Raw genomic sequence first — 16920 nt, 5'->3', positions numbered from 1 at the left:
TCAAAAATAAAACTTGCTTCGTTCACGAAGATAGATTTATCGTTTTATTGAATTTAATTGGTTTATTGGAGTCTAATAAACCAAATATTCGACTTAAAACATTCATGGCAGCCGTGTTCTTGGCCTCCTGGATTGTTTGACCAAATCCTATAAAAGTACATAAAAATTTATTAGATCAAATAACGAGACAAATAACTGAATAAAATCATGTCTCATTATATTTGCCCAATGTTGCATTTACCTGAACCTAGAAATTCTTTATCACAATACAATGCTACATTATATGCTACTTCTAGTGTATTTTTCCCCGCTTGTGCAATAAGCCTTGGTTCGGCGGGTGATCTGTTTTGTTTCCGTAAAACATCATTTAAAAGTTCAACTGGGTGAGCTGGATTCCATACTTCTGTTAGATCTTTTTCAGCCAATATAACAATCAGGAAGTCTCTAACAAAATTTGCCGTATGATTTACATCTACACTTTCCGCGAGCGCCGCGACAAGTGCGAGAAATGTATCAGCTAAAGTCTTTTGAGCTACTGGATGTTCCTGAAAGATTAATTGAAAAAATAGGAAATTAAAAACACAATTTGAACATTACTTCCAATTTCAGAAATAAATAAAATTTGTTATTACATTGAAATATACTGTCAGAAATGCTTCTTTTACATGTAAATGAAACTCGTGGTTATGAACGAAATTAAAAGTAATGAATAATTTAACTGAAAACTAAATTACAGTAGTTACTTAAATGTAATAAACATGTATATTAAATTTCATAAAATTTCATGAAAATACATTATATTTAATATGTCATGAAATTAAATTCAAATTGTACAACTTAAAAGTACATTAAATTTCATGAAATTTTTAACAGTACATTAAAAGTTTAAAAGTACATTAAATGTTAATGAAATTCAAGAACATTTCTAACAGCATACAATGAACACTAAAATGTTGCGAATGAGATAATGAATTTATAATTGTATATTAGATATTTCTATACTTGCTTCCGTTAAAATAATATCTTTTGTCCCAATATGAAAAGCTGCTTTAGCTAGAATTTCCTCAGAAAGAAGATAGTCGTGCAACGAACTAAAAGATACATGATTAATTCTTAATTATTCTAGTACTATAAATATATAAATTTTTTTCTTATATCATATTTTTTATAATACATACATTATGATATCCTCAGATGCTTCTGGTAAAACTTGGACTAAATAAGTCTGCACAATTTCTGACGTAAGCTTCTCGCCTTTTCTAATTAATTCAGCATTATCTTGTATAGCAAGTACAGGAGTTTCTATTTCCATTTCTTTCTGCCTCTGCTCCTCTTGAATAAGGTACGATTTATGAGTAAAGGCTTGCTCCAATTTTTCAGTATTGAAACTTTCAGAGAGTCGTTCATTAAAGGCATAAATCTCTGCAGATCTATTCCACTCGAGAAAGGTATTGCGTTTCGGCTCCGGCTGCTCACCTAGCGACTTTTTGAGTTTGGTTAATATTTTTTGCGTCGGTGCCACCCATCTTTTAATGTATCTTGGTCCTGATAGAAAAAAAGGTAAAATTCGTCAACTATGGATAAAGCAAAATATTATATAGAATTTATACAAGCGATTTATATATTATGTTATAGAGAATTTATATAATTATTTATATAATTATAAATTCTCTATTCCTTAAAATAATATCGTATCATGTTACGACTAACCTTCGTGATTTACAGATCGTACTCCATTACTTAGGATGATAGTTTTAACGCACGAACGTAAGACGTTCATGTTTGAATAATAATTCACTTATCCAAATTGCTTTTGAGAAATCACTTATCAACAAACTGTCGGCAAATATCGAAATAATTTATAGCCGGATAGTTTGCCGATTTTTATATTAGGTTATAAACAATCGCACAATTAATACGCAGTAAGTTACTCCTTCATACTTTGACCATAATATTTGCTGAGAGGGCTTTAGTAAATTAATTTTCTCTTTCCTTTTATTATTTTATTCTTATTCAATTTCTCGCGCTATGAAGCCAGCAATTTTTAGCAATCTCATTCGTAACAATTCAATTCAATAATACACTAAAGAGAAATTTGAGAGCGGCCATCTTGGCCTTTTTTATGAGACCACGTGGTATCGTAGGCAATGGGCGAGTTCAAAACGGCAAAACAGCTAGGCATGCTTACCGAGCTATTGAATATGATTGGTTGGATCTGTAAGTAACAACCAATTATGTTCATTTGCTTGGCGAGCAGGTTTGCCGCTTTGTCAACTAGAACGCGTCCAATGGGTGCAGCTCAGTGAGCTCTTGCATCTGATTGGGTGCATTCAGAAGCACGACCGCTCATTGAGCGCTCAGTGAGCGCTCAGTGTATTTCTGGATGCACCTTAAGCTGGTTCTACATTAGCATCGCAATGTCGCAAGCGTTATGATCTAATCAGAGTCGAGCTAGTTTGATGTTGATTGGACCATAACGCTTGCGACACTGCTATGCGACTAATGTAGAACCAGTTTTATAGGCCTGTTCTTTTTAGCTGAACTTCTTGCACGGTTCATCTTTTCTCTTTTTCTCTCCAACGTAGAGAGAAAAGGAAAAAAGATGAACCGTACAAGAACTTTAGCTAAAAAGAACAGACCTAATGACGCATAATCTATTCCGCAGTCCTATTCCGCACCGTGTGCTTTTACCCTAAGGGCGCGTTCACACATTGACGAAAAAGCAGAAAGCGGAAAAGCAGCAGCCAATCAAAACTCGCACTGGTAGTCGACAATTTCGGCTTTTTGTACTACTTACTACCAGCACGATGGCCTTAAGGGCCATCACACGTACAAAAATTTTAGTCGTAATCTTAAGACCATAAGCAAATCGGCCAATCACAGTTGAGCATTTAAAAACGCGAGATCTTAATTGTGATTGGTCGATTTGCTTGGGACCTTACGATTACGACTAAAATTTTTGTACGATGGCCTCAAAAATCGACTATGGCTGCGTTCCACTTAACGCTCGCAATGCTCGCGAGCATCGTTTGTCCTTGTTTAACATTTGATAAACGACAAGGATGAAATGATTCCACGAGCGTTGTGAGCGTTAAGCTAGTTCTACATTGATTGCATCGCAGCGTCGCAAGCGTGTCGCAAGCGTTGCAGTCCAATCAGAGTCGAGCTAGCTTGACGTTGATTGGACCGCAATGCTTGCGACGCTGCGATGCGACTAATGTAGAACCAGCTTTAAGTGGAACGCAGCCTATGAATACCGGCCTGTGTCACGCTGTGTCGCTTACTGAAAAGCACCAATAACGTAGCCACAGATATTTCCGATAGCTAACACATCCACGAGGGATAACACCCAAAAGGGAAAGCAATTGAACTTAATATAATTATTTCATACATTATTTATGCAATTATTTTATTTTTACCGTATTTCGATATATACTTATGTACAATCGATAACTCGCACGAATACATGGAAACTCGTACGAACAGTTTCCGAAAACGTGCAACAGGTGGCGACGGTGTAATTTACAGTACGCGCGAGTTTTTTTTTCTTTTTTTTTTCTTCCCGACGGCCTTACGGCCTCTGGACCGAAAGTGGTCGGATCGGGATGCTGCATAAACGCGGCAACTGTGTTAGCGGTAATTGACAGCTGCCGAAAAGTGACGGCGGCCGCGGCATCGACGACAATTCGGCGCGCGCGCACGCGACTACGCGGATCGGCGCAAAAATCGGCGCGAATACGAGCGAGGGTGCGCGAGAAAATTTCGAATGGACCATCGAATACTTTAGTGATAAATCCGCGCATCTCGCAGGGACATCTCCCGCGGCTGCGCCCACTGCATCGAATCGGACCGGATCGCATCGGCATCGCGATCATCATGCGACCCGCTGTCCGTCCCGTCCACTGAGAGAAAGAGAGAGAGGCCTTTTTTTAAAGGTCCGCCCGTGTTTACAGTTCCACGCTCGCGCGTGTCGAGAGGTTTGTTCCTTTTGGCTGCTCACTCTCGTTCACCTTCTGTATTTTAAAAGCCCTGCGACAAAGCGTATCTCGCGGCGTCGCGTCGGCTTGTCTCCAAAAAAATCGATCCTTCAGTTTGTTTTACGTTTCGATTGGAATTTTTCAACTACTACCGTCTCTCTTACTTTTTTATTTAATTATAAACTATGCCGAGTACGTTGCGGAATGGAGTCTAAGTAAATCCGTAATAATTCGCGAACCGTATTGAGGTATTGGTGACTTAATTCGAACGCCGAGAACGAAGGGGATTGTGTGTGAGCGTCAGAAGCCGAAATAAATAACGGAACATTCGCAGTTTCATTCCAAGTGTATGTTTCACTTCAATCTTCGAGACTCTCAGTAAGCTCCCAAAACTGTCTGAATTTTTTTAAAGAATCAAAAAGTTCGAGCAAACAGTAAGATTAAACTGGAAACAAACATTTTGTGTTTCCATTTTACATTTTTTTATATGTTTATTTAATATTTTATTTTTGCGCGTCCACTTTATATCCTTTGTCTGTTATATACGTTTGAATTTTATCTATTACAGAAATAAAATGTGTTTGTAATCGAGGAAGATATAATAGAGGTCTTTCTTTGCGGGATCCTTAGATTTGTCTTTTTGATCAATCCGAAAAGAAAAAGATTATAGGCGGACGAAAGTGTAGCTGAAAAGAGAACAAGCCTGTCGTCTCGGACGACAGTAAAACGATGTACAAGTGAGACGGAAATTTGTTGGAGGACGCGAATTCTCGGTCACAAGAGTGGTCTCTTCTGCAGATATGTGCTCGACGGCGCGAGGATGTGCTCCTTTCTATCATCGCGTTGAACAACTCTCGGTAAGTTTCATTCGGCATGCTCTCGCGATGGACATCATCTTTAGTCACACGTGAGTCTTTCAGAAGCTAGACTGGTCGACTCCGTGAAACAGAAAGCGAAGAAAATCGATGAACTTCTTAACTGGGAGGTAATCGAATACTCCAAATTAAGATATTTACAAAAAGTAGAGCTGTTCACAATTTAGCTCCTAGAGGACTCATACGAATCTCGAATCGTATAAATCGATTGTCGTTTTGCTTACTTTACTGTGCTTAAAAATAATTTGCCGGAAATAAATGATGATATGTATGTGTTCTCTTTTTAATTTTTTCGCAAACTTTAAATTTGCTTTGTTTGAATATTTATGAAAAATTAATTAAAGTTAATCGAAGCTTATGTATCAGAAACGCCGTTTGATGTTCGAAGCTACTAAAAACACAAAATTATATGCAATACTGAGATACGTTCTTAGTCAGTATGCATCAATTAAAAAAATATACATATATAATATTACATGTATGTATATATGACAAAAATTCTAATTCTTTAAATCCTGTCTATAACTTTAAGTAATATTAATACTTTTGAGGCTTCCACGGGCATTTTCTATACAGAAACTATGCGTTTCGTGGGTTATCTCCGTGTCCAAAATCCATTCTTAGAATAGATTTGGAGTAATATTTGTAATATTCTTAGAATGGATTTAAGTAATATTTGTGGATTTTTGAACGTGAGCCTTTTTTTAAGATTCCCGTTAGAGAAGTGATCCTTTCAATATTTATTCTAATCGCGTCGACTTTAACCGTCATCCATCGCACTTGCCTATGCAAATATCTTACAATTATATAGTTTAGATCTTTTCAACTCAAGCTGAATTTTTATATTCTTATCAATATCTCTTTCTTCTTATTCCCGTCTCTTCCCGTCATCGATTTCTGTGCGCAATATGGAAAATCACAAAGAGGCAATTGAACCTCTTGATTGAAACTAAATCGATCCTTAGTCTGTGTTGAAAAAGGACAAAAGATTCGCAAAAGTAAATGCGCGTTGTCTCGTAAAATCTTGCGATCGAATAAAATTTGATGATGCCGATGGGATTGTATCAGGTGTCGCGTTCGCGCTGTTGGCGGGTGAAAGAAAATGAGAGAAAGAGAGAGAGAGAGAGAGGTGGGGGAGGGGGAGAGAGAATATGTAAATTTCGTATAGAGCGGAGGGACAAGATTCGCGCGCGGATTCTCGCGAGAGATCGTAGGAAGGACCGAAAGACGAGGGAGAGGAGGAGAGAACGAGAGTGAAGTAGAAAAAAAAGCGCTATACGGGTAGGTAGGTAAAGGGATGCACGAGGCACGGAGGGAGGACATCATGGTGAAGCGTGCGCGGGGAGAAGAGAGAGAAGCGAAAGAGAGAAGAGAGAGAGAAGGAGAGAGAGGTCGGTGTATAAGGTATAGGCTTCAGTTTGGGTAGCCCCTGGAATGTGGCGATCGCGGGGCGGACGACCGCGTGCACGTCGCTTATACCACGCCGCGTGTATGCGTGTATATTCTCAATGCCGCGTGTATTACGGGGGGAAGGGGGGGGCTCAACGCTGCGCCAAGATTGCACCGCGCCCCGAGCTCCGTCTGCCCCGATCTTTTCACCCTCTGAATCGTCACGCGCGCGCTAAGGCTGTCGCTCTGCAGTTTCACAGAAGCAAATCAAAAGCAAAGAAAAAGCCGAAACAGATATTTATTTGAGGATGCGCGGAAATACGTAAAGAAACGTATACGAAAAATTATACGGCTGCGCGATAATAAAAAGGAGAATTAGGCGCGCGTAAATTGTTCACGTTTAATTTGTACAAACGGAGATGAATTTTCATGATCTCAATTGACTCCAAAATGTCTTTATAGGACGTCCGGGAAATGCTGCGTTCAATTAACAATAGTGAAGACGTGACTCCGATTCCGATTACGTTCTCACATGTGTGTCACGTGTCACACAGATATCTATACTGTTGATGTGTAATGCTTTTTTCTGAGAACTCTTGGCGGATTTAAATTTTCCTTCGCGCGTGACTTGAAATATAATTATACGGATTACAAATTTTCTACTTGTATTTTTTCCTTTTAGATATATATATGTATATATATGTATATATACATACACACGTCTTTTAATTATTGGTATTTTACAGGGTTGGCAATGTTACCTCATAAAAATAACTCGTTACCGTTCTTCAAAATGTAACGAGTCGTTACTTTTTCGTTACTTTCTTTTCTTAACATAAATAGAATATTATAGCGTTTTTCATTGGCAGAATTTGTGCCCATTCAGTGCACATTAAAGTCGTTGTACACAACTCTAAATGTAAAAATGATATCTCAATTGATGAAGTGCCTAAAGTATATTTTATCAAATAGCATAATAAAATATATTGAGGATTTCGTGGTTTAACTTGTTTCTATATTTTTATTAACCTTTACTATTACATCTTTACGTCGATTGTACAGCGGCTTTAAAATGCACTGAATGCGCACTAGTTCTGCCAATGAAAAACGCCATTATATGTGTAATTAAATTTTTGCGGTAAATACAAAAAGATGTCAGAATTCTATTTTTTAGTAGAGGAATAAAACTCAAAAACTGATAAATGTATATAAGCTCTAGTTATGATTAAAACTTATGTAAATGGAAATAGAGTAACGATAAAAGTAACTAGTGAAATCGTTACTATTACCCCAAAAATGTAACTGTATTATAACCATGAACGTTACTCAGAAGAAAATGTAACGTTGTTACCCAATCGTTACTAAAAAAGTAACTTGTAACGGTAACGATGTTACAAGTATAACGCGTTACTTGCCAATCCTGGTATTTTATAAGTTATGCTGTAGAGTTGTGTGTGAAAAGATCTAGCAAATAGAAGCGATGGTAGACGCGAGAACACGGTATAAACAAATTGCCGTAAATGCTATCGTTTCTTTTTATGGATTGTAGTTTTATTTATGATGTAAATAGCGAAGGGAGGGGAAAATCTATTTAATCGAACTTAATACCGCGTGACGTTAACACAACTGACTCTTAAAGGTCTATAATCACAGCAGTTTGATCGAGATGAGTCCGAGCTGTCAGGTATCGCCTCGAAGGCATCATTGCATCTCGATGCACTCGGCGACGTTGTCGTATACATTCCTGATTCGTTCGGACTTCAAGTTTTTGCTTGATTGATACGTAATGAAAGATTAATAGATACCTTTTCAGAACGTGTATGTGTGCACTGAGAGAAAGATATTTAAAAATTTATTTGTGGGATATTTATATCATTGAGATAAATATCTTACTTAAATAAATATCTTACGGCGAAATAAAATTTTATTCCTAATAAGTAAACCGTCTGTTTTATATTTTACAACTACACTGTTAGAAATGTTCTTGAATTTCATTGACATTTAATGTATACTGTTAAAAATTTCATAAAATGTATAATGTACTTTTCACAAAATTTTATGAAATTTAATGTACACGTTCATTACATTTAAGTAACTACTGTAACTTAGTTTCCAGTTAAATCATTCATTACTTTTAATTTCGTTCATAACCACGAGCTTCATTTACATGTAAAGAAAGCATTTCTAACAGTGTAATGAGATATACTTCACAGAAAAATATGTATTTCATTATCACAATTAAATTTTTTTAAAACGAATAAATATCAAAGAAAATATAAGTGATATTTGCTTCTGAATATTTCAACTTTTTTCTCAGTGTGCGTTGTATTTTAAATTAAAATTTTTAATCACTATTGAAAACAAAAGATTGAGTAATTGTAATAACAAAATATTTTTGTTATAACAATTGTCCATAAATTTTGTGTCTTTCTATAATTTATCTTCAACATGGCATAATTAGTGTTACATGTCTATGTAATTTAATGCTATCGAGGTTAGGTTAATAAAAATGGTATGAGAAAAGACAATATTATACATAGAATCTTTTTTTCTTCAAAGCTATTTGCGTGACTGTTTTGTATGAAGCAGCGGACAGATTTTAACGATGGGCCCTCTGATAAGTGTCCCTTCCAAATAATCAGCATATTTCTCCGGGAATCTTTGACATCGGGAATCTTTCAGTTCTCTTTTTGCAAAATCACTTAACGATTACCGGTTGACCCTGATTTTCTTCTGGCAAATGATAGGTTTACACTGGGCACAGCTTTTATATTTGTGTACGCACCCGTCCCTTCCAAAGTATGCCTGCATGTATATTCGACCGATCGGTTAGAAAGGTAGATGTGTGTGAGACCAGTCGAGGTCAGTTAAATACACTTCGGGACACAACGCCACTTTTGGAGTGTCCGTTTATATTAAACCAGTTACCTCAGTGCCTCGTACGTTAAATCAGTCACCGAACCGAGGATCATGAAATTGAACCGTGGAGTCCATTCACTGTGCTCTAAAGAGCGTGGTCAATTTACTAGAATTTTTAAACGTACACGTAGAAAGGTAGTTTTCCACATCTCAAACGTTTCACTTTTTATTTTCTTTTTAAACGAAAAAAAAAAATAGAATTTATAAATGTCAATAGATTGTTAGCGTTCAATTCCGGCTTTTTCAAACTTCGATAGCAAGATCGTTTTTGATTTTTCTTACCGATTTTTCTTCATTAGCAAAAAGAAAATCAATTCTTCTCTCACAATTTACGTAGCTCATACTGATATTTTACGAAAAAGAACACCAGCTTTACGACTGCTCCCGTCATTCTGACTGTCGCATTATTACCGTGATGAGATTCAGAATATTACATCGATAAAAATTCTCCGAAAGAGCAGCCGGGCAGACAGGCACGTCATGGGGTACTGGGTCGTCCCCCCATCTTGAAACGCACGCTTAAGGAAGCACTTTGGGAACCTGGCAGAGTAATTGCATACAAGAGTCCGTCAAAGCGAGCAACACGAACGTGCACAAGCACGACGCGTACGAGCTGAGTCTCGGAGACGACGGTGTATTGAGACGGAATTTCTCATCGCTGGTCCCAGCGGATACATCTCTCGCACGAGAGATGATCGCACTTTCCACGACGAGCCCGACAATGCATTCGCGAAGTAGTTTTTGCTGTTTTTGTTTCCTCGGTACATTTATCCGGTCCATTTACCTGGATTGCCGCAACTGGTTGCAAATTCAGGGGCACATTCACCGCTCCATAATCTATTCCTTTCTCCGTTTCCACGAATGCGTAATTGGTTTTTCATACGCGTATAAAATTAATCGTCTGGAAATCTAATTTTTCGAGAATATAAAGCGGTTTATCGGATTAAGGAAAGATACGAGAACTCAATGGTGAGTCATAATGTATACATAACATGTAAAAAATAGAAGAAAATCTCTCAATTTTATTTCAACGTGAAGTACGCGTTGCGGAAAATATAATATAAGCGATTTATAATTCTAAAGTATACCTCTCTCTCTTTTTCCATTCATGCTATACATTTTTATAAAGCTTTTTAATATTTTCTGAGTCAAAAGTTATGAAATCGCCTTTCCGATTTTTCCTTTCAACTTTCTCTCTTCCTCTTTGGTCTCTTTTTTTCGAGTATTTTTCTTTTGAACAAAAGAATATTTAAATAATAAAAATGAGACATTAACAAAGTATGATTTTTATTGCCGTTTTTATTTATCGTTCTTTTATCTTTTCTTATATGAATAAAGTTTAAACAGTTGTTTTTCTTAGTGCGATAACATCTCGGCGTTAATTACTCCCCCACAATTATCTGACTCGTTAATGACCTTCGCGCTCGAGAAAGTTTCGCATAATTACTTTCTTTCGTAGATTATTTCTGCTCAGCTAGATTTCTCGTGTGAAATATGGTGAAGTTTCTGCATTATATCGAGCGACATGTTTGTACAACATTTCCTTTCATTCGTTACGATTGAAAATGAGTATTGCAATGTTTTTTCTTCTTAAGTAAGTACTCGTATAACGACACATTACTCGTTGCCATCAATCTTGAACGACAGAATTCTTCATTACATCTATCTAGAGCTGCGTTCAAATTCAACATATTGGATCAACGAGATCTGTTGCGAAACGAAATAAAGCGTAAAGAAGTAAATTAAACCAGTAAAATGATAGCGCGATAAAATTCAGGAAACGATATTGATATATGAAAAAAAATATAATCGACGAGTTTATCATTTCGCGATGTGTGAAAAACTCATCTCGTTCGTTTCCGGGATTTCGCTTTGATCGTAAAAGAGAGCTAGACGATAATGATGATGATGATGATGGTGATGATGATGATTATTGCAAGACGTATAACACGCGGGATAATTTACAGGTTTTCCGACGGTGTTAGCTCTTGGAGACATTATGAATCTGGAACGGTCAACGATGGACGGAGGTTGCGGACAGCAGCCGCTCTTCTTAGGCAGCACTTCCGGTTGGGGCGGTATCTCTAGCCCTCAACAGTCGACCGTGCAGACTGCCAGCACTCCCTCAGAGCATTACGGCGGTCCACTGAGTCTGAGCATCTGCATATCCGATTCGGGTCATGAGATACTCCGTCCGAAGCCGCGAAGGTAAGCGCTTTCCTTATTTCATCGCTCAATGCTCTCCTGCATTTAGCGGGTAATCGATGCCAATCTTAATGAAGATCTGATTAATGGTCGTCTGCTCGGCAGTCCGCTACGCGTGATAAGGATCGATTAAAATCATCTAGAAATCATACTGCTCATCCGATCCATTAAATTTAAATACCGTTCAACGCATCATTTTCGTTCGTCGTTCTTGTCATTTGTTACTTGTTGTTATTATTATTCAAGAATGGGGCCACAACTGACTGCAACTATGAAATATACTATAGAATAAACTGCAAAAATTATTACCTGCGTTAACTGTAAATAAAATTCAAAAGAGACATCTCTTAGATGTCTCGGTTCTCTTCGGACTATTTTCAATGAATGAAAAAAGGAAAAAAATCTTTTCCTAGTTATCTGGGTCGAGTCCTGTCACCATAAAATGCGCGGACGTAAGAAAATTTGAATAGGAACGAATGCGTCAAACACAATAGATTCTACGATAGGAATCGTTGAAAAGCCAGAGGCTACAAAGCCGAGGACGTTGAGCTCGCGTAGAGACGTCTCGGTTAACCTTTCGGGTCCTCGCACCTGCATGGTGTGCGAATTCCTGAGTGTGTTCGTGAGCCTCTACCGTTAAAGCAAAAGAGCGAAGTCAGTTGATACTTGGTCACAATATTGCGTCGTTGTTCGTCGGCGATGTTTCGTTTGTGAGATAATTTAAACCCAGACCTAACGTAGCTTCAATAGCCCGATCCCACTTTCATCTCGGACTTTCATCTGACACACTTCAACAACGTATCACGTATCACGAAAGAAAAAAAGTCTCAAATACTGACCAATCTTTTTACTTTCTTAGTCATAATACTCATTTTGTGTATATAAGATAGACTTTTAATATTTAATATGTAATATCGACAGAGTATTTGATTCGTTTCAAACGTTGTTCAATTGCTTCCAGGGGAAAAATTGACTGTAAAATATACTTATATCAAGTTTTCTATTCTAGAAAATATAATATCGATTAATAATAGTTCATTATGTTATGCATGCTTATATATGCTAATAGAGCTACTGTATATGCGCGTGATTGATATAATACCAAATAATTGCGTAATTATATATGGGCTTATTTTACATATATTTATATTGATTGCAAGGAGCTTAAATAAACTTGCGATTGAGTCGAGTAGCGATAATCGCGGCAGATTTACAATAAAAATCCTGTTGATATATTTTATATAATATCAAGTTAATCGGTATAAGGAAAAAATGGTTTTGTTGAAATATCTAAAAATTCAACTAGACACAAATCTGAAAATAATTTTGTTGGATTGTCAAAACAGTTATGTAAAATGCTTAAATTAGTTGCTAGAATATCAAAACTTTTTACAGTATTGTTTATCATGCTTGAGTTTTTTATATAATTATTTTAACGATTTAACAAAATTATTTTCAGATCTGTATCTACTTAAATTTTAATTTTAGATACTTTAAAATTGTTCTTCCCATGTACATTTTTGGTCATATCTGGAATGCGATTCGCGGTGATTGCACGATTATTCGAACCTACTTATTAAGAACCAATATCTGCGCATTTGAGCACATACTCACGCTAAACATTATTTTGCGCGTAACAACAAACTCATAAATTTGATTGTAGAACATCGCACATTGTCAATTACAACGCCCACTTTTTTGCGTATCGAATCGACCGTGCCGGGATCGAGGATCGTTAAAATTTACGAGACACGTAATTATAGCTGATCCGATCTCGGGGGATCCGACGTCCGTATGACATAGCTTGTCTCTCTCTGTTATTTTTTCATCGACATCACTTTCGGCACCCCGATCATGGGGCTTTAAAAATCTGTTCGGCATACAGATAAGACGTCTGAAAAATTTAAGAGAGCTTTCATACCGCTTCCGTATGCGAAAACATCTCCACCCTCCCTTTGTGTTTCTTTTTTAGACTAATATTACATTTGTTGTATGTATAATATTTGTTAATTGATACAGCCAATCAACAATTTAGAAAACATTTGTCATACTACAAATGTATAATAATATCGCGGCTTTGACACCGCGATGAGACATGTGGCCCTATTCTTTTCTTTGTCGACGAGATGCGTCGCGAGAAAGCATTCGGACGCATATACAACCCAACTGCAATGCATCCGAATATCCGGCGTTTTGCGGTACACTGGATATGCATTTCGTGCATTCTCCAGGATCCTCGACTGTGTTGGTGACCACATTGTGCGCCGCTATTGTACGTCGCTATTGTGCGCCGCTCGTTAGCAGAAACTTTTACTCTCACCCTGCATCTCGTTATATCTAACGTTCAATCGTCCGATTCATTTTCTCGGCGTGGCGGCGAATTAGGATGAAATAGAAATTAGCCTGGCATTATAGGCGTGCGCGCGCGATCGTGCGAAGGGAGAGCTCGCATTTAATTAGTTATCCGAAAGTCGGAAACTCGCGGGAAAAGCCGCGTTATCTGGGAACGCGACGACGCTACGAGCTGCTGCTCGTCGCGCGATTAAGAATGCGCATGAGAGGAAACGCTGATTCGAGGTGAATCTACAGCAGATATTTGGGTTAATGACTCTTTCCGCCTTACTTCGCCTTCCTTCTTTCTTCCGTTGTATAGCGTCAATCTCAACTAGCTTTTACTAACAGTGCAGCGTCGGGAGGGACGTCAGGGACGAGACGTATTCATTATCTTTGCGCGCACAGGATTGTATGCACAAGTTACTGCTAACGCTAATGATTATGACCGGAAAGAAAGGTAGAGATATAAATGGAATCAAATAAATAGACAAAGCTTCGCTTTTATATTTTTGTCGATCTACATCAGGGTTTTTTAACCGATATGTTGCCGCATATTGATGTGCAGCAAAGAATTTCCTAGTATTATGCGAAAATTTTAGAAAAAGTAAAAAGGAGCAAAAAATTTATAGCGTTTTTCATTGGAAAAATTAAACACTGGTGCACACTGAATGCAATTGAATGCAAATCAATTTATATATTTTCAGTATTAACAAATAATTTAACTCTTTTAATTACGTATTCTTTGTTGTCACCTTATAAACTTAAAGGATTAAATTATTTATTAACACTGACAATATGTAAACCGATTTGCTCTCAATTACACTAGTTTTTCCAGCGGGAAACGCTATTAAAAATAAGCTAGTAAGGTGCGAAATAAAAAATGTTTTTAAAATGCAGATGGATATTACCTAAATTATATGCATTAATAAAATAAAAATTTTAGAACTTTATCGTTTTTTAATACTTTTTTAAATATTTATAAGTTTTTTAAGTCATAATGTCTCTGAATATTGGTCAAATACATTTTGTGTCTTAAAATTCTATCATATTTTCGCCTACTTTTGAAATTTATTTCGTTGATTGCTGAAAAATTTGACTGCTTTCATTTTATTATTTAACACTATTGAATCTGAACAAATTTTTAATTTTGACTTACATTTATTAAGAACTCATACTTATATTACGAATAATTTCTACCGGACAAGATGTATAACTAATTAACTTTCACAAAAACAACTAATATTAACTTAACGATGCCACTTTTGGCAGCAAGACTGCATAGGACACATGGATTATCGATTAAGAGACACAGTAAATTATTTTAAATTTTCTAATAACTTCATAGGCTATTTATTGTAATATTTTACTCATAACCGTTAAATAATATCATAATTTTAAATTCTATTGTTATTTTTACCTTGGTAATGACCCGATCGCTGTCGAAACGTATGTTTATAATGTTTATTATCGAATATTAAAAGTTATTTGGCTTTGTAGCCCTTCTATTTTATTATTATTAATTTGTTTTTATATTATTACTTATATGTTTAGAATTTTACTTTTTATTTCTGTATGTTTTGTTATTGTTAACGGTATGTAACAAAAGTGCTAAATTGTGTGCATTTAATGATGTACTTCGAGAAATTTGGCTCGTTATTTAAAATACTGTAAATAAAAAAAGGGGTTGAAAAACACTGATCTGTAAGATAGTGGTTGAAAGAGAGAAGTAAAAATCCTTTTTTTTTTTTAGAGAGAATTCTCTGCTTTTGTAGTTTTCTGTTATTTCTTTGAAAATGATGAAACTCAATGCCAGATCGCCAGATGGATGATGGTTCCCGGATGATGAAGATTTACATACTGCAATAACATCTTCCGTTATCATCCTGCTGTATATACGTATATATTATATTTTTTGTATAATGCTGCGATGGAAGAAATCCGAATACATGCAAATGGTAGAGCAGAGAGGATCTCAATTTTGAGGAATTTCCCTTAATTTCTCGCGCGTTCACTCCCATTCGCGAGAACCGTTAGTCGTCAAGCACGGCGGGCTTCCTATACCAGCTTATTATTAGCTACGCCCTACGCGAGGCATCCGAGAACCGGCGATTATTAAAATCTCCCTCTTCCCTCCCATCCTCCCTCCAGACATGCTATTACATTTCGATGCCGATCGATTGCCGTCGAGTCGGATATACCTCTTAGGTGAATAATTAACCGCACGAGCGGCTTAACCCTTGCGAGGCAAAGTGGATGCACTCTCGAAAAACGTAACGTCATTCGCGACGTTTTTCTTTTCGCCCGCATCTTTTCGCGTGCATCATCGTTGCAGGCGGATCGAAAACGCACAGAGCCGGCGCGGCGTTGCAGAAACTTCCGCCTGGTGCTTCGTATGTACGATATGTACGCCACTTTCGCATGGGGAAAAACGTTTACGGGAAAATTATAGCGCTGGCGAACACGCGGCGTGCACATTCTAGAGAGGCCGTAATTCTCGTCCCTCTTACCCGCGAAGAACGGCCGGTGTTCGGTTATTCGACGGCGATGGGATTCAAACGGCCACAAGGACGTTCCTCGAGAGAATATATTCGGCGGACATTCGGGCGCAGACACGCTTCGGTAAATAATTTAATATCCTCGTAGGAGCGCCCGCGTCGCCGCCCTTGACACCGGAGTTTCGCCCCGTGAGCACGAACAATATCCGCCTTGAACTCCTCCTCCTGCGGTTTGCCTGAGACACATGTTGCAGATTTGGCCATTCTTAAAAGTATTCATTCAGCAAACTTTCTGATACATATATGGCCAGCTTCGATTTTTCGGTCTCCCCCCTCCTCTCTCTCTCTTTCTCTTTCTCTCGTAGGAATGTATACCATTTAGTCAATGGCTGAAACTGTGTGAATTATTCAAACTCTCGCTCGTGTTTTCATAAAATGTTTTCGCAATTACCGTGTAAATTCTAAGCAGACGTTTAGTTATGTCTTGCACTTTTTTTAGAAACTCTGTTATTACCGTTGTTTTTATAGTCTGGATTTTAATGATTCCTCGCGCAATGAAATCGACTTTGATAGATAGATTTTCAATGCGATAAGGAATACCGGTTTATCTGAATTGTAGGACTGTATGCTTTCGCGTTAATTTACGATAATGCGAACTGCAAAGGCGGTCGGTAGTTTTCGCCGTAACATGGTTTCTATTAAAGCCTTTAAATATAATCTATGCTA

The 16920-nt window shown here is 37.3% G+C and overlaps 1 protein-coding gene across 1 annotated transcript; it reads right to left on the bottom strand.

The window, feature by feature from the left end:
• On the bottom strand, nt 1-2139 carry mRpL44 (mitochondrial ribosomal protein L44). The gene is made up of 5 exons (XM_018459242.1): nt 1711-2139; nt 1179-1545; nt 1007-1091; nt 242-545; nt 1-147 (listed from the first exon to the last, which is right to left on the bottom strand). The coding sequence occupies exons 1-5, from the start codon at nt 1778-1780 to the stop codon at nt 23-25; spliced, it is 951 nt and encodes a 316-aa protein (XP_018314744.1). The 5' UTR covers nt 1781-2139; the 3' UTR covers nt 1-22.
• Between the last annotated feature and the right edge of the window lie 14781 nt (nt 2140-16920).

Source organism: Mycetomoellerius zeteki, unplaced genomic scaffold, assembly GCF_001594055.1.
Source record: "Mycetomoellerius zeteki isolate Tzet28-1 unplaced genomic scaffold, Tzet1.0 scaffold119, whole genome shotgun sequence".
Classification (NCBI taxonomy): Eukaryota; Metazoa; Arthropoda; class Insecta; order Hymenoptera; family Formicidae; genus Mycetomoellerius; species Mycetomoellerius zeteki.
The sequence above is the reverse complement of the archived record's forward strand: the minus strand, read 5'-3'. Positions and strand labels throughout refer to the sequence as shown.